This window comes from Chiloscyllium plagiosum, chromosome 20 (assembly GCF_004010195.1).
Source record: "Chiloscyllium plagiosum isolate BGI_BamShark_2017 chromosome 20, ASM401019v2, whole genome shotgun sequence".
Lineage (NCBI taxonomy): Eukaryota > Metazoa > Chordata > Chondrichthyes > Orectolobiformes > Hemiscylliidae > Chiloscyllium > Chiloscyllium plagiosum.
Window position 1 is genome coordinate 20,989,054 of NC_057729.1, and position 27,463 is coordinate 21,016,516.

General features: G+C 39.3%; 1 protein-coding gene across 1 annotated transcript; it reads left to right on the forward strand.

Moving 5' to 3' along the window:
- The first annotated feature begins 569 nt into the window (after positions 1–569).
- LOC122560066 (plasmanylethanolamine desaturase-like) lies at positions 570–21,802 on the forward strand. The gene is made up of 6 exons (XM_043710271.1): positions 570–790; positions 7,651–7,770; positions 9,633–9,724; positions 11,655–11,799; positions 19,793–20,005; positions 20,690–21,802. Exons 1-6 carry the CDS (start codon positions 607–609, stop codon positions 20,809–20,811), a joined length of 876 nt encoding a protein of 291 aa, XP_043566206.1. The 5' UTR covers positions 570–606; the 3' UTR covers positions 20,812–21,802.
- The last annotated feature ends 5,661 nt before the right edge of the window (positions 21,803–27,463 follow it).

A 27,463-nucleotide genomic window follows, 5' to 3' on the forward strand; every position in this document is an offset into this window, starting at 1 on the left:
AAGAACAGATTGAATTACTCGAATTTACAGTTATTCTATTTACAGTTCCATTTATTAACCATCCAGTCTCTTATTATTTAGCTGTGGCTTCAACAGAACCCACCTACTGAGTGGGTGCCCTGTTATACGATAGCAAATGAACCTTTTTTAATCCCAGTTAATGCGGTTACCGTACGGAGCAGGAAATTTTAGAGGGAATTGGAGGAAATGTTTTTGTTCATCCAGAAGATATTGTGTACCTAGAAATCTCTGTTTAAAAGGGCAATGTTCATAGCAACTCGCAATAAATATTTAGATGAGCACTTGAAATACCACGGCAGCAGACAAGGTTACAGACCAAACACTGCACAGACACAATGAGTCACAGTCCACCTTCCCACCTTGTTAAAGCTCTGACTTTGGGTTGATGCTGTCCTCAGCTGACCCACGCGTCATGGATTATGCCAGTCCTGATTGGCCAGCGACCAGCAGCAGACGACATTCTGATTGGTTGAATCGGGGGGATGGTGCGTTCGGATTGGTGGTATTGGTGGGCTTTGTGACGTCCCAGGGCGGATGTCTGCCTATGATTGGCTGAGTCATAGGAGAGTGCTGGGCTACAGGAAGATGGCGAGTGTGTCGTCCTGGAGTGAGCCTGAACCTGAGTCTGGGTCCAGCACCGGGCCAGGGGCCGCGGCTGCCGATAACAGCCCGAGTCAGGCTACTTGGCAGGAGGGCGGCGATCCGGCCACACCCCGATGGGGCCCTCAACATCCCGGCGCCAAGGAGCTGGCGCAGCTGTACTCTCCCGGTAAGAGAGCAATGGGAGGCGGAATGAGAGATTCCCTCCCAGCCGCCTCATACACCGTCTCCTCGGCCAGCACTTCCACCAGGGTCTCACCGATACTCTTTTGGGTGGCAGTGATTATCGTCATGTCCATGAAACGGGGTGTCAATGGGACTGCAGGAGAGAGTGGGAGCTGATGGTTCGGCGAATGAGCTGACTTCCTGAAGCTCCTGCAACTGGGGCGATCCACTGGTGCAACGATCCCTCTGGTAATAGGGAACCCACAGTGGGTGGGTGGGGGAGCACTCTCACATTTAAAGCCGCAATGAGATTTCCACCTAAAGCTGAGGGAAGACTGTGACTTTCTATAAGACCATGATATAGGAACAGAATTAGGCCATTCGGTCCATCAAGTTTGCACCGATCATGGCTTGTATAAGACGTAGGAGTGGAAGTATGGCCATTTGGCCCATCGAGTCCACTCTGCCATTCAATCATGGCTGATGGGCATTTCAACTCCACTTACCCGCATTCTCCCCGTATAAAGGGATGGGAAAAGCCGGGGTGACCAGATCTTCCCTCTTGTGGATGAGAGAGAAACTGTTCCAAGATGAGAATACCGTAAATGTTGAGGGTGGAATAATAAGGTTGAGATTCCAGTATCCATTTAACTGTCTTATGATTGCAACACTGTATGTTTGTTTGTTTGTTTAAGATCTGGATCAGGCTTCCCATTGCACAGCAAACACTCTTGAGACTGCTCTGTCCAAAAGTGTGGTCTCGATTTAATCTACAGGCTGTGTTGAATTAGGTGATTACAACCTGGGTGGTGACCTGTGTTGTGCTGAGCTCATACTTTAGAGTTGAAAAGGCAAGGAAGATTTTATTTCCCTGAGAAAGATGAAACAGTGACCTAAAATTTTGGGTTTGGGAAAACCTGGCTTCAAGTGGATGAGAGAGAAATCATCCACAAGTAAGCTAGTCAAGCCTGTTGATGGGTGAAGTAACTATACCACATTTTGTTTTAAAATATCAGAAACTCCTAGCGCCAAGCAATTTCCATTCCTGTCTTTTAAAATGAATATTTGCAAACCCAAATTGATTTGACTTGTTTCTAGGTTGTGACATTCACAATTCTTCAATCATTTTAAGAAAGGGGAAATAGGTCTATTAGTCTAACAGGTTTCATAGAATACCTACAGTGTGGAAACAGGCCATTTGGCTCCACTGACCCTCAAAAGGGTAACCCACGCAGACCCATCCCCTATTACTCTATATTTACCCCTGACTAATGCACCTAACCTACACATCCCTGAATACTATGGGCAACTTAGCGTAGCCAATTCACCTAGATTGTGGGAGGAAACCAGAGGAATGTGCAAATTCCACGCTGACAGTCACCTGAGACTGGAATCAAACCCAGGTCCCTGGTGCTGTGAGGCAGCAGTGCTAACCACTAAGCCACTGTGCAAAGTTAGTATTCCAATTTTTTTTTAAAGAATTGCCACTAAATGACAGCAAAATAAATTCCGGTGAACTAGGTTATTAGCCACAAATTTCTATATAGAAAGGTGACTAGTTTACTGTGCAAGAGATTGCAACCTTTTTTGAGTGATTACAGTGATATGATTCCTGACCTCCTCCTCTTTAATACTGAACACAAACCTTCATTTTATATGGCTTTTTGCATGACCTCCAGATAGGGCAAAACCATGTACAACCAGTAAACAAAACTTGTTTGAAGTGTAATCACTGTTTTAAGAAGCACAATTGGGTCCTGCATGTGGCACTGAGAAAATGACCAGGTGATCTGTTTTAGTGATGTTGGCTGAGAGAGAAATGTCTGACAGGACACTTGGGGAGATCACCATACACTTTTTTTAGTGCTGTGGATATTTTTATGGCCACATTGGGAGATGATGCTACAGTGATAATGTCACTGGGCTAGTAATCCAGCAACACATTTCCATCTAGTAATCCAAAGGCCAGTCTAATGCTCTGAGGACATGGATTCACATTTGTGAACCTCATAGGTTCAAAAGTAATCTCTTTAGGAAATGAATTCTGCCAACCTTGCCACATCTACCCTGAATGCCACTCCAGATCTGCTGGAATTACCCAATAATTTAAGAATAAATATATATTAGCACAAATATTTGGAGCTCAAGGATAATGCCAAACTTGCCTCTATTTTCAAACTTTAGAATTATAAATATTCATTCAACTCTTATTCACAATTAAGGAGGCTTTCAGTTTATATTGTACCTTTCTGTATGCTGAAAACCAGAGCTGTGGACTAGCCAAGACTTTATGTAAGTTTAACATGTCTGCTTTGAATCTCATTCCTTTGATCAGTTCCAGCTCCTTATTTGCATTGTTTTATGGTTTTGAGTTATGTTACCGTTTTAAATAACTTATGAATCTGTACCCCACTTTCAAACTCTGTTCTCAAGGGTCATCTTATTTCTCACACAAAGATGCAACATCTTGCAATTTCCCATTTATACATCCATTCTGAATTTTGCTAACAATGTCTTGTATTCTGTCACAATCTTCCTTGAGATGAGCTAAATTTTGTATTGTCTATAGATTTGGTTTTTCAATATTTTGATCCCTTAACTTTAAAATATTTAGATATATTCACAATTTATGACTTGTTGAATGAGATGTTGGCTAACTAATAGGTATTGTCATCACCTGATATTCATATTCACTTGATTTGACAATTGTTCATCTGATGGCCATCTGCAGTAAAAACTGACAGTAAGTGTCATATAAATTATTGAGAGCTTTAGCATAAGGAACATTGGATAAAGGAATGTGTCAGTGTCCACTGTGTGAACACTAATGGTGTTAGTGGATTATGCTGGATTGCACTGTGTGTTCTTGAATTTCTTCTCAGCCTTCCTGGAATTCACTGGAGCTTAGTCACATGTAAATTGGAGTCTGAATATCAAAACACAAACTGGTATGTACTAGCCACATTTTAAACAGAAAATCCTTTCCAAAGTTTCATAGCATATCCCAAAAATAATACTTTAATTAGTGCTACTAGTTTAATTCTGCATTGGTGGCTCAATGTTGAGAACTAGTATTTTCCTTAATATTCCGTTTCCAGAGCTTGCCGAAAGAATTGAGGATTCACAAGCACACTACTCGCTTATCTGAAAGATTGTTATGCCAAAATACTCTATAGACAGATAAAATACTTAATTTCATACTGTACTTCAGAATATTCTTCTCATCCTTTGAAGTTGATTGCTTTTTGCCGCTCTGGTGTGGATTTTGAGGTGATGAAATGGTCCACTGCTGGATCTGAGGTTGGGGGATAAATAGTGTTCATTCAAGCCGGGTAGGTAGGATGCTGTTGTTTTCATGTGCCCCTTCCATTGTTTGCACTTGTTCTCCATCTGCTGGAAATACTTGCAACACTCTCCATAAACACCCCTTGGCACAAAAGGTAAAATCAGATGCAGGGTCTTGAGAGAAAAGAGGGACTCAGCGTGGAAACCTTCTTCCATGTAGCTGTTTCTTGGACTAGCAGCCTCAAACTGACTGCCTGCTTTCTGTGAACAGCTAGACTGCTAAATCCAAACCAGAGTAAAGCTGAGCTGGGAGAACTGGCTATTCCTCTTTCATTGTGTAAGTGTTTCCTTTAAAAACTTGAAAGCCGTTTTCCTGAGGCAGTATCTGTTACCTACAGTCAAACTGGCCCTAAAACCCACCCAAGCCAGACTTCTTGGAATCATTGCTTTTACAACCTTTCTGGGAGAGGAAAAAAAGGACAATTTAACCTTGTTAAAGTAGCAACATCATCACAAGTCTTCTCCGGCATACAGATGATATGGTCTACCCAATGCAACAAATTGATCCTAGTCAGTGTCTTATTGCTGGGGATGTTGGCCTGAAAGGAAACACTGATATTGGAGCACCTATTCTGTCAGGAAATTTGTAGGATTTTGTGTAGCCACCAAAGGCATTGTCTCAAGTGATTGAGATGTACATTGTCCATGACTCTGCATATGGCTTATAACACTATTACCATTTAAACCATGATCTTGGTGCTGGGTGTGAAATATTTTAATCAAAGAGTTGGTTCCTCAGAGGGCCGAATGCTTCACTTAGCACACTGATTTAGTTTTTAAAAAATTCACTTGTGGGATGTGGGCATTGCTGGCTGGCCAGCATCTATTGCCCAAACCTAGTTGCCCTTGAGAAGGTGGTGGTGAGCTGCCTTCTTGAGCTGCTGCGGTCCACCTGCTGTGGGTTGGCCCACAATGCTGTTAGGCAGGGAATTCCAGGATTTTGACTCAGTGACAGTGAAAGAATGGCAATATATTTCCAAGCCAGCATGGTGAGTGGCTTGGAGGGGAATTTGAAGGTGGTGGTGTTCCCATATATCTGCTGCCCTCGACCTACTGAATGGAAGTGATTATGAATATGGAAGGTGCTGTCTGAGGATCTCTGAATTTCTGCAGTGCACCTTGTAGGTAGTACACACTGCTGCTCCTGAATGTCAATAGTGGAGGGAGTGGATACTTGTGGATATTGTGTCAATGAAGTGGACTGATTTTGTCCTGGTTGGTGTCCAGCTTCTTGTGGTGTTGAATTGCTTTCTGCCCTCACTGAGAGAAGGCTAATCAAGTATGGAAAGTGTTCCATATTGACCAGTGACATTCAGTGTGGCAGGAACAACTGGTAGACGGCCTTCTGTTTTCTTCTGGACGTTTAACCCAGGGCCCATTTCTCTTGTGAATACAGTGATGATAGTTTGGAGCCTGGTCGCTATGAACATAAGTCTATGTAAAGGAGCTCAGTGTAGGTTGTGGTGGTGTTAATTGTAGAGTGGAGGTGGTGCAGATTGAATAGATTCCCACATCCTGTAGATTAGGCCCATAATAGCAGGAAGATTCATGGATATAGGATGCATGTTATGGCAAAGAAGATGGATAAGAATATTTAATGATGACAAAGTATTATTTTACGCCTGTTTGTGCACATTTTGTACCGATAGTGGATCTGTTAGTGAAGATCACTAATTGCGTGCAATCATGCAGCAGATGACTTATTTTTGCAGGCAACCAAATTTGAGCAGAATGCATAGTCCCTCCCAGTTGAGAGTTGAAGGCCTTTGGGGATTAAAACATGCCATATCTAGCAATTACTACTGCTTTCTGTACTTGAATTTGTTTTGTGAACATCCTGACAAATGCTCCTTGATGAACAAAATTCTCAATTCAACTCTGGTGGGAGCTGTTCAGCTAATGGAGGGGGTGATTGAGAAGCATTTTGACAGTGACCTTCCTGAGGCAAACAGTAGGGGGAATTCCCCTGTAGTTCCTACAATTGAATCTTGCTTCCTTTCTGAAAAAATTGTCACAAATTGTTATCTCTTGGCAGGAATTTTATCTGTGCAAGTGGCCTTGTTGGTTCCCAGTTATCGTGTGACCTTTTCAACCTGTAGTATGGAGATGATGATGAGTAGCATGCTGTTGGCAAGACCATAACTTGCTCCTTCCAATAAGTGCTCACTCTTTCTGAACTTCATGCATGTTGCTCCACTGTTAGTTGGGTATGTCCTTGGTTGCTTGCCCATAGATGGGCTGTGACTGGGCTGAAGGATCCATGCATGTCAAGGCTATCAGTGAGCTGTGTGTTTTTTGCCCTTTCTCTATCACCACCTGTTCTTGGATCACGCTTGTTTTTGTTGGACCTCAGCCGTCATTTGTCTTTAGATTGCTTTCTTTCCCTTCAGCATTTGTCAAATTTCAGGTTCAGGAAAACCTTGCACTTGCAATTTTACTAGCTCCTGATTGTTTTTATCAAACAAGTCTTGGTGTTTCCTTGTAGAGAATCTCTTTGCAGGTACTACATAGGGATTTAACACGGACTGTTTCTGTTCATTGAGCATTGCCACGTTAGCCATGAGGCACTGAACCAACTAGGTTTACTTTGAGTCTGTTGCCATTGAATTACCTGTTGGCGCAACAATTTCAAGGTTGGCAGGGTGATGGAGATAGTAGACTACAGTAGCTGGTGACTAGTGTAGCATTTGTCAGTTCCTGTCATAGCACAGATGATGTGGACAAGTGAGGATTCAGCAGTTCAAGAAGGCAACTCACTACCACTACCCCTCAGAGCAACTAGGAATGTGCCATAAATGCAGGCCCAGTCAGCAATGGCCCTATTCTGAGAGTGAATTTAAAGACATTGGAGTCCCCTGCTCAGATGATGTGGCCAAGCAGGTGCCTCTGTCTGGAGCGAGGGTGTTCTAACATCACAGAATGATGACTCTTGCAGTTTGCTTTCCCTACATTGTGTCCAAGTTGCTTTTCTAGGCCAATTCTGGCCTTGAAATCACCAAGGACTTGTTTCCCTTGGGTTACAGGACAATGATTTATTAAGGATGGTGTTGAATTTCTCTATGGCATCATCCAATTTCCGTGATTGGGATTTATGCACTGATCGATTTGGGTAAGCAGAAAGTGGTAGTGAGACATTTTCTTTATTGCTGAATGGGACTTAATGTGATGGTCAACAATTTTTTAGTTTTTATGATTAAGCCATCCATATGGAGTCAGTTCTTTCACCTTTTTTCTGATAAGTGAGCCAGAAGGTGCCTGTGCGCGAATGCTTTTTTTCCAAATGTGATGTAGTTGTTGCATACTATACAGAGCAAGGTTTTTGTTCCATGTCTAGGATAGCTAACAGGATCAGAATCCAGGTTCTGATGTACAGACTGGGACAATTTTCAGATTTTAGAATAAATGGCAAGCTAGGTTTGTGCTGAGAAGGTAGACTTAAAACCACTGATAAAGATTTTGAATAAGTTTTGCATTCTTTGCTCAGTTAAACTTAAATAATTCTCTTTTCTTCTCCCACAGTTAAACGATTTCAAGAATGGGTATGTGTTATTCTAAACATTGCTCTCATGAACTGCAATTTCTATCATCTGGTGATGAATTTCAGCTGGGACCACATCCATTTGATCCTTATTGGAATTAGTAAGTAGACGCTTAGCAAGTAAATGTTTAATGTGCTCTGCAATAGAATTATAGCCCAAAGTTCCATCCTATTTGATCCCAAATCGAGCTTTACATGTCATAAGTGATCGCATCCTCCTGTCTCCATAACGTCACCCACCTCTACCCCTCTAAGGTCACAAGAAACAGGAGCAGAAGTAGGCCTTTTGGCCCATTGAGTTTGCTCCACCATTCAATAAGATTATGGCTGATCTGATAGTCCTCAAACCCTTCCTCCCTTCTCCCTTAATTCCTTACTGATTAAAGAACTATCTCAGTCTTAAGTATACTTAATGTCCCAGTTTCTTCAATGTTCTGCAGTAAAGGCACAGCCTTTCCCTAGAGCTCAAATTCTCCAACTCTAGCAACATCCTTGTAAATCTTTTCTGGACCCTTTCAAGGTTCACAATATCTTTCTGATAGGAAGGAGACCAGAATTGCACACAATATTCCAACAGTGGCCTGACCAATGTCCTGTACAGCCACATGACCTCCCAACCCCTATACTCAATGCTCTGACCAATAAAGGAAAGCATACCAAATGCAGCCTTCACTATCCTATCTACCTGCGACTCCATTTTCAAGGAACTATAAACGTGCACGCAATGTCTCTTTGTTCAGCAACACTCTCGAGGACCTTACCATTAAGTGTATAAGTCCTGCCCTAATTTGCCTTTCCAAAATGCAGCATCTCTCACTTATCTAAATTAAACTCCATCTGCCACTCCTTGCCCATCTGATCAAGATCCCATACTCTGAAGTGACCTTCTTTGTCCACTACAGCTCCAATTATGGTGCCATTTGCAAACTTATTAACGATACCTCTTATGCTCACATCCAAATCCTTATGTAAATGATGAAAAGCAGTGGATCAGCTCTGATCCTTGTGGTACACCATTGGTCACAGGCCTTCAGTTTGAAAGGCAACCCTCCACCACCACCACCACCCTCTATCTTCTACCTTAGAGCTAGTGGTTAGCACTGCTGCCTCACAGTGCCAGAGACCCGGATTCAAATCCCGCCTCAGGCAACTGTCTGTGTGGAGTTTGCGCATTCTCCCCGTGTCTGCGTGGGTTTCCTCCAGGTGCTGCGGCTTGTTCCCACATCCAAAGATATGCAGGTTAGGTGAATTAGCCATGCTAAATTGCCCGTAGTGTTCAGGATGTGTAAGTTAGGTTATGCCAGCTGAGGCCAAATGAGCATTTCACACAAGTTTAATATAATCTCCTTTTTCTATCCCTCTATCCTAAAGCTTAAAATACTCAAATGAACAAATTTCAGCCTGTCCTGCATTTAATCACTTAACTACCTCATTCCTCCACATAGTCCTCTGCTATTTCTCTAAAATTGTTTCTTCTATTTTTATAGTTAAATTATTTCATGGCATTGCCATCTGCAGGTCTGCCACATTGCTGACAACTTGTAATTTTTCCAACTTACACTGACATGCACGTTGCTGACTTCCTTCACTCTATCATTGACAAACATGTCATCAGTTGTTTGAGTCCTAAGCTCTGGAGTGCTCTCCCTAAATCTCTGAGGAGAGGATGGGTGAAGAAATACACACCTGACTTTTAACAGTCTTTTTAATCATGCTTTTCTCATGAATAACCTTTGTTTTGTATCCTTTTGATAAGTACTTCGCAATATTTTTCTACATTTTAAGTGTTATGTAAATACAAGTTGTTAAACAGGAGTTCATCACGAAATTATTAATTATAAAATACACAGCTTTTGGATAGATTTTTATTTGAACAATTTGTTAATAATCCTTAACACTTAAGGTGTATACATCTTGTAAGTTTTTGTATAGCGGACTCATGTTTGAAATTGTTTTAATCCAGTTGCAGGGATGGTTACTGCTGATTTTGCATCAGGATTAGTCCACTGGGGAGCAGACACATGGGGTTCTGTTGACCTGCCTATACTTGGCAAGGTATATATCCAAATTTATATTTTTCTGATTTTCGTCAAACTAATGAAAAAACCAGTGTATATAATAATGTTCAATTTGTTATTGTGATATGCAAGCAGTAATCTGCAATACCTTCCTTTCTTTACTGTTTATAACTTGTGAATTACATTATGCTCTTCTCCCATTATGATTTACTGGGGTGAGGAAGAGCATTAAGACTTCAAAACTGGGAGAGAGTAGTAGAGGGAATAGAACAGAGCCTCAATCTTGATGACTAAATCAGAGTTCTTCCATCAATTTCTGTGGAGTAAGCGGCCTAATTGAAATGCTGTGATGCAACCGAATTTAAACATTGGGAAAACTAATATCTTAAGTAGTTCTTTCTTTTAAAAACTCTGCCTGCGTTTTCCTGATCATCATCTTTTCCCTTCCCAGGTGCTCACTGAGGCTGACCAAGATGTGTAGTCTCATGTTCTGATTAGCAAATTGCCGTTCATATTCAGTGTCTTAGTGGCAAAACAGAATTCAACTTCAAGCTTTTCAACTTTCTGCCTTGCCCCATTGTAACTGTCCTGTCTCCTCTGTTAATTTTTCTTTTCCATGTTTTGCTTACTTCCTACACCTGACTTTAATCCTGTTTCCTAAACTGCTCCTTTTTTAAAGAATCTTATCCAAAGTTCCAACATCTTCATCTTGCACTTTTTTCACCTGATCAGTCTCATTGACACTGTCTCCTGTTTCCCTTATCTTTCCAAATTCATGTCTTTGTTCACATATCAACGCACAGCCTTGATCAACTATACCAATAACTTTCCCCAATGTTTTATCCCAGGCTGTTTTTAACAGTTCGCAAAGTCTTAAGTTCTGTGAATGTGCTCCTTTTTGACTATCTCTTCCCAACTCTTCCAATTCTCCCAAACACCCTCCCACCTCCAATCTCCCCACTGCCGCTATGGGTATTTGTCCATAACCTGCAAACTGCCTACCTTGTTTCTGTAAAATCTCTGGCTAGTTTTATTTCTCTGTTGTGGAATGCATTCACATTTGCAATGAAACACACATTTGAGTTGTGTACCAGGAAGTGATGGGTCTGACTCCTTAACTACTTGTTCATATGGTTATTGATATGTTATATGTTTGCCATTCAAAATGTACCTCTACCTTGGTTTGATCATCAGCTGGCCACACTGCTCAGTTGCAGTGTTCTCCTCTTGATATTGCTTTAGGATGGTACTTTAGAGTCTGCATTGGGAACATCCACCAGTTATTTCTGGTAGTTGCTAGAGGTAATTTAGTGTATTTTTGTGATCCATTTTAAGAATCCTTGGCTCCTCGCTGTGGGTAAACGTGCATCAAACAAATCTTTCCCTGCTACTTCCCAGCCTTTGAAAGTTGCCTTCATAATTCACTAGAAATAATAAATCTAGGTGACAAAGCTAACTCGATATTGATTTTGGCAAAGTTAAGACTTGGCACATGAATGCTGATGCCAAGTCTTGATGTTTATTTATGGATGATGATGAAAAGCTAAATTCTGCTACCACTCAATTCTGAAACAAATTGTCAATAGTAAATAAGTACAAATATCTGGAACTTGTAATACTACAATTTTATTTGTTCCTAGAATGTGGACATTGGCTGGTACAGCCAGCTTTTGTTGTACAACCTTATCTGCCTGTAAAAAGGTATTGGTGAGCCATTGCCTTGAGCCATGGCAGGGTGTGCTCTGAAAATTCCTATCTGCTTTACTCAAGATAGCCATAAAGCCTCACCATTATTCTGATCAAACAATCCAGACTTTTATTTATGTGTTGTGTATTTTATCGTACTGAGACTATGCACTGTTAAAGTGATGATATTATAATGTAGGTGTCCCTTTACATTAAAAATGTTCACAAGTTACTATGCAAAGTTTGTGTTTCTGCAGTTATATTTCCCTCCTTTTTTTCAGGCTTTCATCAGACCATTCAGAGAACATCATATTGATCCTACTGCTATAACAAGGCATGACTTCATTGAAACAAATGGCGATAATTGCATGCTTACTGTGATCCCCCTGGCTAATATGGCATACACGTTTTTAACTGTATCTCCAGGTATGTTGATTCAGTACATGAATTTTTCAAATGCACTGTGATTGTCAAAGAACTAGTGCTTTGGGATTAATCACAATCATTTCATCCTTCTTAAAAGCTTCCCCAACTGAGTGGCTCATTTGCTCCCTAGATAAATCCAATCAAAACAAAGTCCTGGGTTTCTGTCCCAGGATCATGCTGAGTTAACCAATTTCGTTAGAGACAAAAACTGCAGATGCTGGAATCCAAGATAGACCAGCAGGAGGAACGCAACAAGTCAGGCAGCATCAGGAGGTGGAGAACTTGCGGGTGTAACCCTTTTTCAGGACTGGGATTGGCTGTAAGGGAGCTGCAGATAAGAGGTGGGGTGGAGGGGGGGTGAGTTGTGTGGACACATGATGTTTGAATTGACAAGAGTTGCCATTTGGAATTACAGCAAACGTTTTGCTAGGACCAGGAGTGTGCTGGTGGATCAAGAGGTCCACATAATTGATGTAAAAACACAAAGTAATAGAAACTAATGTGGAGGGTATTTGTGTCACTGTTAAACTTTTTATATATGCTGTGGTTCTGTTCGCCGAGCTGGAAGTTTTTGTTGCAAACGTTTTGTCCCCTGTCTAGGTGACATCCTCAGTGCTTGGGAGCCTCCTGTGAAGCGATTCTGTGGTGTTTCCTCCGGCATTTATAGTGGCCTGTCCCTGCCGCTTCCGGTTGTCAGTTTCAGCTGTCCGCTGTAGTGGCCGGTATATTGGGTCCAGGTCGATGGGTTTGTTGATGGAGTTTGTGGATGAGTGCCATGCTTCTAGGAATTCCCTGGCTGTTCTTTGTTTGGCTTGCCCTATAATGGTAGTGTTGTCCCAGTCAGTTCATGTTGCTTGTCAGCTGCGTGTGTGGCTACTAGGGATAGCTGGTCGTGTCGTTTCGTGGCTAGTTGATGTTCGTGGATGCGGATTGTTAGCTGTCTTCCTGTTTGTCCTATATAGTGTTTTGTGCAGTCCTTGCATGGGACTTTGTACACTACATTAGTTTTGCTCATGCTGGGTATCGGGTCCTTCGTTCTGGTGAGTTGTTGTCTGAGTGTGGCTGTTGGTTTGTGTGCTGTTATAAGTCCTAGTGGTCGCAGTAGTCTGGCTGTCAGTTCGGAAATGCTCTTGATGTATGGTAGTGTGGCTAGTCCTAAGACTTATCCCTGGTGCTGTGAGGCAGCAATGCTAATCACTGAGCCACCATGTCGCCTTAAATTCCATATCGCTTTCTGATATCACACAGGAGTGACCATTTCTTCACCACAGATGCTCAGGAGCAGTCATGTGCCACTCAGAAGAAGCACCACACAAATCCACCAATATTCCTTGTAGAATCACAGAATTCCAAAAGTGCAGAAAGAGGCCATTTGGTCCATCAAGACTGCACTGGCCTTTTGAACTGCATCCTACCCTCATATTTACCATAGCTAATCTATCTAGCCTGCTAATTCCTGGACACTATGGACAATTTAGCATGGCAATCCATCTAACCTGCCCATCTTTGGTCTGTAGGAGGAAACCGGTGCACCATGCAGAAACCCACATAAACACAGGCAGGATGTGCAAACTCCACACACAGTTGCCCAGGGCTGGAATTGAACTCTGGTCGCTAGTGCTGAGGCAGCAATGCTAATCACCGATCCACCCTGGCACCCAACTTTGCACCTTCCAAACCCACAACTACTACCATCGAAAAGGACCAGGATAAACAGTCATATGTGATTACCATCACTTGCAAGTTCCTATTTAAATCTCTCACGCTCACTCAGACATATATTACCATTCCTTAAGTGTCGCTGGTTTAAAATCCTGGAACTCTAACAGCCTTTGGGTGTACCTACATCAAATGGATGCAGTGCATCAAGAAGACTGCTCGCTATGACCACTTTCATAAGAACAAGTAAGAATAGGAAATAAATATTGGCCCGGCCAGGAACAGCTAGATGTCATGCAAGGTTTTTAAAAAAAAAAATCAGTGAAGCTAACTAAACAAAAATAACTTTTTAAAATCCTTATTTACTGTTTGATTTAAAATATTGCTTGTTTAACAATGTTAATATATTGCCCTCTACATCATGTGCTCTATCATAATCCAAATACAGTCTACAGTACTCCCCTTATCTCTTTTTACTTCCTCAAAAAGTGCTAATAAATGTTTAAACTATTTTCCTTTCAGAAAAGAATGTTCACTGCCTGATCATGTTGCTCCTGCTTTAATCTGTTTTAATACTGCAATCTAGCAATTCCCTATGATGGATATTATGCTAACTGGCCTATAGTTTCCAGCTTTCTATGAAGTAATTATGCCTGTGTGCTTGGCAGTAAACAAAAATAGATTTTGAAGCAAGCTGATGACGAGGAGTAAGTTGCCTCTGCAGTTAGTTGTTAAAAACAAACATATTGATAGCTTTTAAGGCTGCGGCAATACCTTTAACAATGTGTATTTAATTGTTTTAATACACAAATTATGAAAAATCTATTTCATCTTTGATTGAACGAGCCATTTTACCTGTGGTAACATTGGATCAAGCAATATAGCATTTGTGGAATTACCCCACTCATTCAGTCAATAAAATAAATTACAGTTGAGTCTTTTGAGTGTCCTTGAGGTGTAAAGAATTTAACTTGAGACCAAGGTTAGTTAATTTGTTTCTCAGATCTTCAGAACAAAATATTAGTTGTTCTGTGTCCTGATGCCTCTTTCCAATCAGTATTGCCAATGGGAGCTCTTCCAGAGAGTGAGTTTTCAGCCACACTGTTGCGTCTGGCATTTCATCTGTTTGTCAAAAACAACTCCTTGAAGTACAAGCTTGTTTGGAAATTCCATCTCAGTGCAAGTTCTGTCTTTAGGCTTGTTAGTTGTAGGCTGAATCCATCTCTAATATTTGAACATTCTGAGCTATAAATCAATTTGAGATGAAGGGCATTTCACACCTACACGGGGAGGGGGGTGGGGGGGTGGTTACTGGTTGGTTTCATTGCCTTTGGATAAAATGTTTAATTATGGTTGGCTGCCTCTTGTCTAACCCACATTGGTTTTCTGAAACTTGGCCACTTGTGTGAATCAGTTGATGTCTATGGCTACTTGAAGTCAGTGATTTTGATCTCTTTTTAAAACCACTTCAGCCCGTGAAAGTCTTTGGTATTAAGTTGGATGATGGAATCCGAAATGAATAGTCCATATTTTATAAAATTGTCAGCTTTCTATAAATGCCTTAAACATTCCACCTTTTAAAGCAAATTTTCATTTACTGCTATCACTTAATTTCTTCAAAAAGTCTCCAGGAAGTACTATGAAGTGAATAAACATCATGTTTAATTGCTAATGAAATTGATGTTTCCTTTTGCGACATCCAATTTTCTCAATGTAACATTTTTCCAGTGAATTCATAAATTCTCTTTACAAGATGAAAGGAAATGAGGATGGCCAGCTTCCCCAATCTGTCCCACTGCCCAGCTGAGAGCTGGATCTCTGTTATTGCATCAGCTAGTGAAAGGTACTATTTTTAACCTACCCCGTAGACAGAAGTGCCTAGTCATCATGTAATGTAGCTTTTGGCCTGTATGATTAATTGGGAAATGTGTAGGGATCCTGAACAAGAATCTGAATTATTCTGCACTTTCTTTGAAAACTTCTTAAAATGACTTCCTGTACTACTTTTTCAGAAGGTTATAAAGAACTATCAGATCATTAACTCATCAATAACTTATGATTGTTAGAAGTCAGAAAACAGTACCCCTTCATGCCCTAAAATTCAGATGTTAAACTCTGCCTATTTTCAATCCATAACAATTATATTTACCGTTCAACATTATTACTCAAATACAATCAGTACTGTACCAATTGGCAGTGTGACATTGGAGTGTTTGGTACTTGATTAATGAACTTTGATATCATCCCATTTAATTCAATGTTTGTTCAATTTAATACAGTGGATGTTATTTTAAAAATTCTCTTGTGCCTTCTCATTTTACTGAGCAAAAATTACCGCAGAGCACCACCTGCAGGGTTATAGGGTGTTTCAAGGCTATGCAAACATCTGTTTACTTGTTGTATTAATGCATGAAGTTTTCTAACATGTCACTTGCGAGTTTTGATACATTTTTCAGTAATTCATCAGAAACTGCAAACTTAGCAATATTTTAAAAAGCTGTGTATGAAATGCACACAAGCTGCCTGAAGGTTTTTAGTTAATTTTAAACCAAGTTATTCACTCGTTTAAGATGGTAATCTAGGATATATGGTGCAAAGCTTTGTTCTTTAATCTTGAATGGTGACGGGATCACATTTTTACTTTCAGCATAAAGGTTCCTGCTTTATCTGAGACCCTTCAGAGTTTCTGCCCTGACTCGACTCTCTTGAAAACCCCTGGGTAATCAAGGTCTTATCATATTGATAAATTGGAATTAAGCTCAATAGGACAAAAAGAATTCTTATCCCTTGATGGTTATAGAGAATCTATTGATGGCACTAAGTGAGCATCATTTGGATTCCATTTTCAGATGCAAGTTTTCTATGACCAAGAACTCTTAACTGTTTTTAAGGATGTAAAAATATACATTGAATTTATATTTGAATCTTGTTTTTGTTTGACCATTGTGGAACTGGTGTATCTACTGGGGCTTATTGATGATCTGATCAGAACAATGTTTCAAAATTCCAGAAAGCACAGGTGATTTGACTGACCATATCATCTGCTGAAATGAATGTTTCATAGAACAGGTTGTTCATGAGCATAGAGGTTGTAGAGAGGGATATAGGTGGAGAAGGACTCTGAAGGATCTGTAGATGAAGTTAATATCTTTGCATGTGTAGATAGTGAAGAGGGGAGTTGAGGAAGTATTAGAATTATCTATTCTTTAAAGAGGTGACTGAGCCAAGTAATGTTCAGTAAGTGGCAAAATAAAATAGCTTTTAATAATAAATTTCTTCTTGCACTCAAACAGAATCCCAGGCTTGGGTTCTGCCCGACTGACAGCATCCATGCAGAATGGACTTTGTGGGTTTTATTTACATTTGTGCACTGAGAAAACCAAAGCTTGTTCCAAACCATTCCAAAGACATTGCACAGAACAAGAATAGAGGATGGTGATAGATGGAATATATTTGATTTTAATGAGTGCAACATTAGAGGTGAGGAGTAAAAATGGGCATGTGACATGATGAAGGTTACTACACATTTAAGGTGTTGCGACTGCCTTCGTTCAAGGAATGAACTTAAGCAGAAGTAGTGGATAGAAAGGAGTTGTCAACCGTTTTGAATAGACGCAATGAAATAAATGTGTCGTCCCTCAAAATGCCTGTTATATGCCAAGGAACATTTTCTCCCCATTTCTACAAACTTTTGAGTTGGCCTGCTTGTTTACTGCCATAGTTTGGAGTAAAATTTACACTGGATGGATGTGCATTTGAAATCTTATCAACACGAGCTGATTTTTAAATACTTGGGCTGCTGACTTGGAACTCAACTTGTGGATTTCAAAGCATTAACATGGTTACAGCACAGCAGCAGTCTGTTGTTTCTCTGTTTGCTCCTTCAGATAGCCATCGTCCCTTTGCTGTTCTGTAACCTGTAATTTTGTTTTTCTTTTGGGATTGAACAATTCCCTTTTGGAAAAATCGATTGAACCTGCCTGTGCCACATTTTGAGTCAGTTCATTCCAGGTCTTAACTGCAGACTGGAAATTTTTTTTTCCCTCCGTTAAGTTGCTGTTGCTTCCTTTGCCAGCGACGTAAGTCTGTGCTCTCTGGTTCTCAGTCTTTTCATAAATGGAAATAGTTTATTTCTATTCACTCTTCTCAGTTGTGATTTTGAATACTTCTATCAAATCTCAACTATCTATAACTTAGAATCATAGAGATATACAGCATAGAAACAGACCCTTGCGTCCAACTCATCCATGCTGACCAGATATCCTAATCTAATTCCGTTTGCCAGCACTTGGCCCATATTCCTCCAAACTCTTCCTACTCATATACCCATCCAGGTGTCTTTTAAATGTTGTAATTGTACTAGCCTCCACCACTCCCTCCTGGCAGTTCATTCCATACATGTACCACCCTCTTCATGAAAAAGTTGCCCCTTGGGTCACTTTTATATCTTTTTTCCCCCATTGCCCTAAACCTATGCTCTCTAGTTCTGGACTTTTTTTTTTGTTCCCCCCAACTCAGGGAGAAGATCATGTCTACTTATTCTATCCATTCCTGTCATGATTTTATAAATCACTAAGGTCACCGCTCAGCCTCTGACACTGCAGAGAAAACAGCCCTAGCCTATTCAGCCTCTCCCTATAGCTCAAACCCTCCATCCACGGCAACATTCTTGTAAATCTTTTCTGAACCATTTCCAGTTAAGTACCTTATTCTGAAATCATTCTTGAGTTTTTTTTCTGGACCCTCTTTAATGCATTCACATCTTTACTAAAATTTAGTGCTCAGAACTAGATGCACTTTTTCAGTGGCCAAACCAGTGTTTTAAGCAGGCTTAACATAACTTTTTTTTTTGCTGTCTGACCCTTTCAATGAAGCCCTCGATACTTCAGTTTTTAATAATTGTTCTCTCAATTTGCCTTGACACAACCAATTGATTTTTGCAAGCATACACCCTCTACTCCTGCAATGTCTTTAGATCAGCTGTATGCATTCTTCCTACTAAACTAGATCACTTCACAGTTCTTTGCATTAAATTTCATCTGCCCATTCTTGCCTACTTCCTTTTGAAGTCCATTGAATTATTGTGAACCAGGAGAATGAAGTTTTGTATAATCCAAAAGTGTTGAAATAATAATGCCCTGTACACCAACATCAAGGTTATCAATACATATCCAAAAGAGCAGTAGTACTAATTCCAGCCTGTAGTGAGCTCCGCTATAAACTCTATTGCAGCCCAAAAATAACAACCATTCACCAGTACATTCTCTTCATCCTGTCAATTGAGCTAATTTTGTATTCATTTTGCTCCTTTTCCTTTTTGAGCCACAGTTTTGCTCAAGTCTGTTGTGTGCCACTTTATCAAACAACTTTTCAAAGACCATCTATAGGTATTTTCAGTCTCTTCTGATACACCTCTGGAACAGGTATCATATCAACCTTTCATGGCCCTTTGATTGCCACCTCAAAATATCAAGCACTGTCATGATTTATCCTTAAGTCCATGTAACATTCCCAAATTGATCTGCACTTGTTGAAATAACAACACGGGGCGGCACAGTGGTTAGCACTGCTGCCTCTAAGCGGCAGAGACCTGGGTTCAATTCCTGCCTCTGGCACATTCTCCCCTTGTCTGCGTGGGTTTCCTACGGGTCAGGTTAGTTGAATTGGCCATGCTAAATTGCCTGTAGTGTTAGGTGAATGGGTAAATGTAGGGGAATGGTCTGGGTGGGTTGTCTTCGGAGAGTTGGTGTGGACTTGTTGGGCCGAAGGGCCTGTTTCCACACTAAGTAATATAGTCTAATTGTTTTTGTTTAAAATGATCACTTCTCAAAATTCTCCACTAACAATGTTAAACTGACTAGCCTCTAATTGCAAGGCTTATCATTACATCTTTTTTAAACAAGGAAACAAGGTATGCAATTGTGTAGTTTTGTCTTCGTATTAACTCCATCTCATTTTATATGTTCATAGCAGGTTATGATATATCAGCTTTTTTTCTGACTAATCTTCTTAAGCAGGTTGAGGATGTTTTGATCAGTTTGTGTCCTTTTACCTCTAAGACATACAATTTTGAAAATTCACCTTGTACAAATACTGGCTTTTTCAGTACTTGCTCAGGACAATGGTTATGAAATTGGTTACAAATCTTAAGGGTGTGCTGATTTTGATAAGATTTACAGTCCTCTTAAAATCACCATTTACTTCTAAATGGTTTTGAAAAATGTCTTCATGTTGTGTAATGGTGTAATGTATGTGCAATTTCAAAACATTGTTCTTTGATATCCGTTATCTTTCTGTACATTCACATCTAAAGAAAATATGTTTTTGTTTGCAGAAGCCATGTATGATATATATCCTTGGGAGTGCTATGTCTTCTCTGTTGGATTATTTGTCACATTGACCAATCAGATTCACAAATGGTCTCACACGTATTTTGGACTTCCATCATGGGTCTGCTTTTTACAGGACTGGCACATTATTCTACCCCGAAAACATCATCGTATTCATCACGTGTCTCCACATGAAACCTACTTCTGCATTACCACAGGTCAGCAATTGGTATCGGTCAGCTGCATGTATATACGATATATGTAAAATTAACCTCTTTACTGCTTTCTACATTCGTAGCAATAGAATCAAAATCTGGATCACGTTTCTAACTATCTAGAAAAGATAAACGGGTTAATATTCATATTAATGTTGGAGTTCTTTCAAACCCAGAGTGGGTATTTGGAATTCACTGTCCAGATTGTTGGTTGAGGTGGAAACAATTAACGGTTTTGAAAGGAACCAGAATCTGCACCTAAAACAAAGCTACAGACCAGCTGTTTGAATGCAGGATTAGAATGAATGACTAGTTGCTCCATTTGAATGGATTTAGGCTGAATGGGCCTCTTTCAGTACTGTAATTTTTCTGAGGATAGCTCACAAAAAGGGCCACATAGCTTGAAGCTTCAGTACAGGTTGCCTGACTGATCTTGAAGATATGATTTGTAATTTCTGAAATGTTGGGAAAATACAGATTAACCAGTAAAATACATCAGTAGCTTGATATATTTCAGTAAACCAGTATGAAATTAATACTGTCTAAACCTAAGTTTGTATGTCCACATTCCTCATTAGCTCAAGATAGCAGTAAGGGCATTTGTAATCCTTGTTCTATTTAGTGATATTCTGCCAGATTTTTTTTTAAATGGAGTTGAATAATGTTTATATTTTAATATTTTTTAAGGTTGGCTGAACTATCCCCTGGAGAGAATAGGATTCTGGAAAACACTAGAGGGCATTATTGAAGGATTAACCGGAAATAAACCCAGAACAGATGATTTCAAGTGGGCTCAGAAAACAAAGTAATATCTTGCCAATCTTTTGACTTTTTAAACTACCTTTTTGCCAACTAATTGCACCAGCCAAATCTATGACTGCAATTTGAAAATGATGTACCCTGGAAGCGCATTCTACTGCTTTAAAAAAAGGACTCCACTGAAGATGTTTGATGGAACTTGAAAACATTTGAATAGTAGTCCTTTGTAGCCATTCGTTTTTCAAGTTTAATATTCACATAATATACTATGAACACCATTTGTGTTGCACTTGACGTTGAGGTCAATAGAAATGTTTATGGACACAATTGTGCACATGGAAATATTGGCATCTCTTTTAGGGATGGACTTGCTGACAAAGTTGCAGTGTCCATATGGTGCTTGCTTGTTTTGTGTACTATAATAATGAAAAGGCCTTAAAATAACTTGTTTGCCAGAAATATTTAACTTTACTATTTTGAATGTATATGCATATTTAAAATGTACAACTGCACAGTAGTTGTTGTTCAATTTGAAGTCATACTTTACAAGTGCTTGAATATAGTGTCAGGCAGTTTGACCTGGATCAGTTTCTTTACCACAGCTGCTTTAAATACAGGACAACTTTCACTCTTCTTGCAGAGTGGCTCAATGCTAATATTTCTAAAGTCTCCATTCCAATGTCTAGTGTCTTACAATATAGATCTGTTGTGGAAGCTTTTAAAAAGGTTTATAACCAAAGGCATTTCCAACACCAGATTCTAAGGCATTTTAAGACCTAGGAATATAAGCTCCTTTGCACTTAATGAGCAATTTAACTTTTTATTGATTTTTCAGTACCTGTTGTTCAGTTTTGTGTAGTTTTCTGGCTTCAATTATAATTGCCAAATAACAAATTGAGCCATTCCAAGTATTTGTAAATGTATCAATTAAGGTTATGTAACTAAGGAATATTTGCATTGTACTGGACAATTGCCTGTATAGTTTAATATCACTCAAATAGTGTAACTACTGTAAATAAAGCCAAGGCCTTCTATAATGACCACTTGGAGTCTGCCTCATTAAAGGTGTTATCATGATATCACTAACAGGATGAGCAAATGTGCATAAATTCTAGACACAAACCACAGTAAGGGAATTCTCATTTTTCGAACGTTAAGTTCTTAGCTCTTTACTGCAGATTGTGCATTTAATATTTATTCTCTGTATGTACAAAATTTTTCAGCTCGAGCTCTGTCCTGAGTTCATTTTCTCTGTCTAAATACTATTTTATTGCCTTGTTCTCCTGTCCTCCCCTCCCCAGGCGCTCTCCCGTTTTGTTTCTATCTTTTTAGTAATTTTGCTTTCCTATTGTCTTGTCACAATTCCAGACAAACAACTTGCCTCTGTCTATTTTGGCATTTTCTGAAGGGACCACTGAGCCATCCCTCTTCATGTGCAGCAGCACAATTTCTCCTTTCTCTGGCATAGCTATCCTACTCACTATATCCAATATTACCATTTTGAACTCTTGCCAGTAGACCACAAGCTCACCTCCACATTCTTGTCCAGACTATTCATTCACTCTCAATGGATCCCTTGATATCCATGATATTGTACACAATTGTCCTGACATCTTGGATTTTACTGAAATTTCCCTCTTGATAAAACTTCCACTATCTTCGTACTTTGCTTACCCCAACGCCTATGCCTGTGGTAGTGTCCCTTTCTCAAATCACACTTCTGTCTCCTCTATTTGTCTTGCTTCAAGCTATTTATTTTATTCTGCCTCTTTTTAAAATTACTGTTGGCTAAAGATCCTTGTTTTCTTCCCTCCGTATTCACAAAGGGACACTTCAACCTCCATGTGTGATTTTCATTTTGGCTACCTTCTGTCACCTAAAAAAACCCATGCTCCACATCTTATACAGCATGCCCCTAATTTGTTTTGCATTGCATGGCTAAGTAGTGAATTCTTTAATTTTTTTTCTGCAAGGACTGTAACTTGATTTGTTGTGTGCTCAGAAAGCATGTGAAGTGTCAGTTTTCTGTGCTGCTATGTGGAAATTGATCTAATCTCCCATCAGATTCTGCTTAATGATCGTTTCCATATTAGATTAGATTCCCTACAGTATGGGAACAGGTCATTTGGTCCAACAAGTCCACACAGACCCTCTGAAGAAGAACCCACACAGACCCATTTTCCTACCCTATATATTTACCTCTGGCTAATGCACCTAACACTGGGCAATTTTAGCATGGCCATTTCACTTGCCCTGCACATCTTTAGATTATGGGAGGAAACCAGAGCACCTGGAGGATATCCGTGCAGACACAGGGAGAATATGCAAACTCCACACAGTCACCCAAGGCGGGAATCGAACCTGGGTCCCTTGTCCTGTGAGGCAGCAGTGCTAACCACTGAGCCGCCGTGCCACCCTCAGCTATGTCCCAGACCCTTATTTAACATTCTTATTCTTTTAATCCTTTCTTGGCATTGTAACCTTTTCTAGCCCCAAAAACGTTTCTCCTGAACTCTATTCTTGACATTTGTGTTCTGCCCCTATATTTTTGCCTTAGCTATCTGGATCTCCGTTCTCTGGCATTCCCTTTTTGACATCTTCCTCAGTACCTTCTCCCCAACCTTTTGAAGCTTTCATCATATCCATCTCATTACCTTCATCAAGCATTTGGATAACATCTTCCCCAAACATGACTCGAGGGTCTTGGTCTGTTTTTCTATGTAAAAGGTACTATACATGTGTGTGATGTTGAACATGTATTTTTTATTTTGGGGGAAGAAAAGCATTAAAAATGCCAGTGTTGGCTATAACATCTATTCCTACTTCCATAAAATTGAAATGCTTTTACTTTACAAAAATATATATACAGGGCTTGTATTTAGCCTAGTAAAATTGATTTTTGTTTTACTAGTCTATCCTTCCAAAGCTTAGTACTACTTCAATAGCTAAACTTTAGTGTTGTTTATCCTATATTCTAATTCCAATCCCCACAAATTCCTGGTCAATCATGTTTTTTGTTTTTGTTTTTTTTTTCAGATTCACTTGTCAAGTGAGCATGATGGTTACCAGTAATGTATTTAAATATAACTGTTTACAGTTTGCAAGCTAACGATCATTTAATTACACAATATTAAAGGCTACCGAACAACACCCATTTGAAAATTAACTTTTACATATATTAGATTTGAGTTCTTTCACTGAACTTAATATTTGATCTGAAATCATTAGTTTTCTTTAGTCACATGTACCTAAGTACAGTCCGAGCAGTACAGGCAGATCCTTTTTTTCCAATTAACCACATGAAATATGAGCTAGTGCAATGAACATAGGAAATCAGCATGACTGTGCAGGATCTGTGGCTACTTTTGAAAGAAGCATTTCACTTATAATGCTGAATTGATGTTTTGATTTTTCACAATTAGAGCTGTAACAAAACTTAGAACCCTGCAAGCCGCATTCAGTTAAAAAGCTGATCATTGGGCTTCTTTTAAGCTTGATCACTGGAAGAATTCTGGTTTCCTAGCTCTGATTGTACTCCTTTGAACTCAGCACCAAGTTCTGAAGCTTTGTGTCCATAAACTAACCTCCAAAAACTAGCAGCTGCATTATTCGGCTACAAAAACCTAATCCTGAATTTGTGTATTCTGCTCACTATTAGCTTGTAGGAATTATAAATGTGACATGTATGGAAGACATGTAATTTTATAACTTGTGAAATAAAATTGAAAAATAAATTGATCAAATGTAAATTGTCCAGTGGTTTATTTTTTTCCCTTATCAGATGAGGGATGTTGTTGCTGTTTATATTTTTAATTAAAATCTTTTTGCAAGGGTTTTGCTTTTAATACTAACATGGTGAATGCTGGTGAAACTTCTGTGGCGAGAGATGATTTGTCATGGCTGTAGGGACAACAAGCATAGATTCAGACCAGTGGCATAAGACAGAATAAAGATGAGCTCTGACTAAAATTAAAACTATGAAACACAGTTCATGAAAATGATTAGAATGTATGATGGCAGATGAAGAGAAGACTACAGCTCAAAGATTAATCACCACCTCTGGGACAATGGAGGATGACTAATATATGGTTTTGACATTGCATTGGCAATTAAGATTTTGTAAAAAGGGGCTACAACAGGAGCATTGATAGTACTGTAAGGCATATTTTAGCTGGTCTTAAGGTTAAGATACAGAAGCTTGAACACTAACATGTTCAAGAACAGCTTCTTCCCTGCTGTTATTAGACTGCTAAATGGACTTTCTAACTTCTAATGAGTTGATCTTTGCACACCTTTTATGCAGTGTACTTTGTATGTGTCACTCTAAGCACTTTATGCTCTATGTCCTTGCTTACTATGATCTGCCTGTACTGCTCGCACTGTACGTTTTCACTGTACTTAGGTACATGTGACTACAATAAATCAAATCAGGAATGACTAGAGAGGAACTTTGTAAACCTTGAAGTCTGTATCAATCTTGAAAGCAAAGTAGAGTATACACTAATTCCTGGCAACTGCGCAAGAGAAAGGTCAAGAATAGAAGTTTTTTTTGTACAAGAATGAAATGTAAGCAATGCTAAACCTCAACAATCATTGGTCAGAATACTTTTGGAATATTGTGTTCAGATCTGGGCACCTTATTTAAGGAACGATGTTAAAGTCCTGGAGAGAGTGCAAAGCAGACTCGCTAGAATGATACCAGAAATAAAAGATTTTGGATACAAAGAAAGATTAGAGAAATTGGCCTTATTCTCCTTGGCTTATTCAAGTTCAATATCACCTCCTTGCTCCTGTTTGCTAGAAACACAGGAGCAGGAGTAGATAATTCAGTTCCACAAACCTGGTCTGTCAGTTTAGGCTCTGACCAATCATCTACCTACATGCCTTATTCCCAAACTATTACATGTCCCCATTAAGGAGAAGACAGAGGTTTTGAACTTAATGACTTAAGTTTCGTTAGCCCTCTGGAGTAGAGAATTCTAAAGATTTATCACTAGGATGTTGAATGCTTTATTACTCACCCTGCTCTTATGTTCAATAACTTATGTACATTATGATGGAAGGTTTAGAATCAATATATCTCTATTTTAAGAGTTTGTACTTTAAAGGCATTTGACTATGTTCTGTTTTTGTGAGTGGTTTAAAAAATAATGAGGTCAGTCTTTCCAGAACCATGACTTTAAAATCTGTATCTCCTGGAGTGTTAATGATGTTTGTTTATATTGTAAGGGTTTACGACAGGAGAAAGAAAACAGTTGATAGATATTGGCTTGGGTTTCCAGGCAGTTTAAAGGGGCCCTGACTGAATTCAAATACAATTATTGTTTCTTCTAGAAAAAGTGCATTGTTGAGAGCAGTTAAGCAAACCAGTTATCTCCGTAAAAAAGTATGGTTTATGTAAAATTCCAGGAGTGTTTGGTTGGAAACCTGCATTTGTTATTCAGTACTGAGGGTGTCCAAGATCTTGGTTGTGAGACGCAAAGAAAAAGGCTTTGCTAATCACAGAACTGAAACTCAGAAGCAGTAAAGTTCAACTTAGATACTTGATTGGGAAGGGAAATTACTCTGAATTTCTTTATTGATGGTAAAGTGGTTTTAGGGAATAAATGGGATTCTGATTCACTTGTTTTGAAAATTTCAAACTTTTATATAGACTGCTTATTTTTTATTATTTTGTGTATTAAAAATGTTTCACTGTTAAAATGAAATTTGCATCCATTTAGTGAAAGATCCATATGTTAAATTAATTTTAAAATGATGTACCAAGCCAGATTTCATTTCAGGATCTGGCCTGTTCAGCAGGTGCATCAGCTGGGATCATAATATTTGCACACTGGTTATTCTGCTCCTCCTCGCCTCTAAGAGTTGTACTCCTTATTTTATATGTTATTGTAAGACTTCCAGAGTCATAATATTGCTCTGTCGTGCAACACTATCAAATGCCTTTCAGAAGTCTATGCACACGAGATCAACTGCATACCCTTATTAACCATCTCGGTTACTTCAGAAAAATCCAGCAAGTCAGTTAAACATGGTTTTCCCTTGAAAATCACACTGCCTTTCCTTATTTTGTGACAAACTTTGTTCTGACTTATTGTTTCTAAAAGATCGCCATAACTAAAATTAGGCTGAATAGCCTGTGGTTACTGGACTTTTCTCTATATTTGCAATGTTCCAGTCCTCTGACACCGACTGTGCCTAGAGAAGATTGGAAAATAATGAGTAGTTAATTTAAAATTTCCATATTTTGTTGCCGCAGTATCCTTTGATGTATCTCATTTGTTCCGCGTGTTTTGTCAACTTTAAGTATAAACAGCATATCTAATACTGACTTCTTTATCGATTTTAAATCTTTCTGGTGTGCTACGTTGTTTTGTGGTGCAGTGGTGGTGTCTTTTCCCCTGGGCCAGAAGGACAAGTTTTGAGAACCACATGAGAACTGACTGGCCATGGAAGGTATGCTTTTTAACATTGCTGAACAGGTTGATTGTCAGCCGATAAATCCTTCTAATATACCTGATAAATGGGAAGAGTGGGAGCATAAGCATAGACCAAACTTCCCAACTCTTCGGAAATGTGGATGGGTAAACAGATACTAATTACCTCATTAGCCTTGGACTGGATATCATTTCCTTGATATTTATTCAATATCTCAGCTTTCTTCTTTGCTTCCATGTGTACATTTCTTTTCATTTGTGGAAA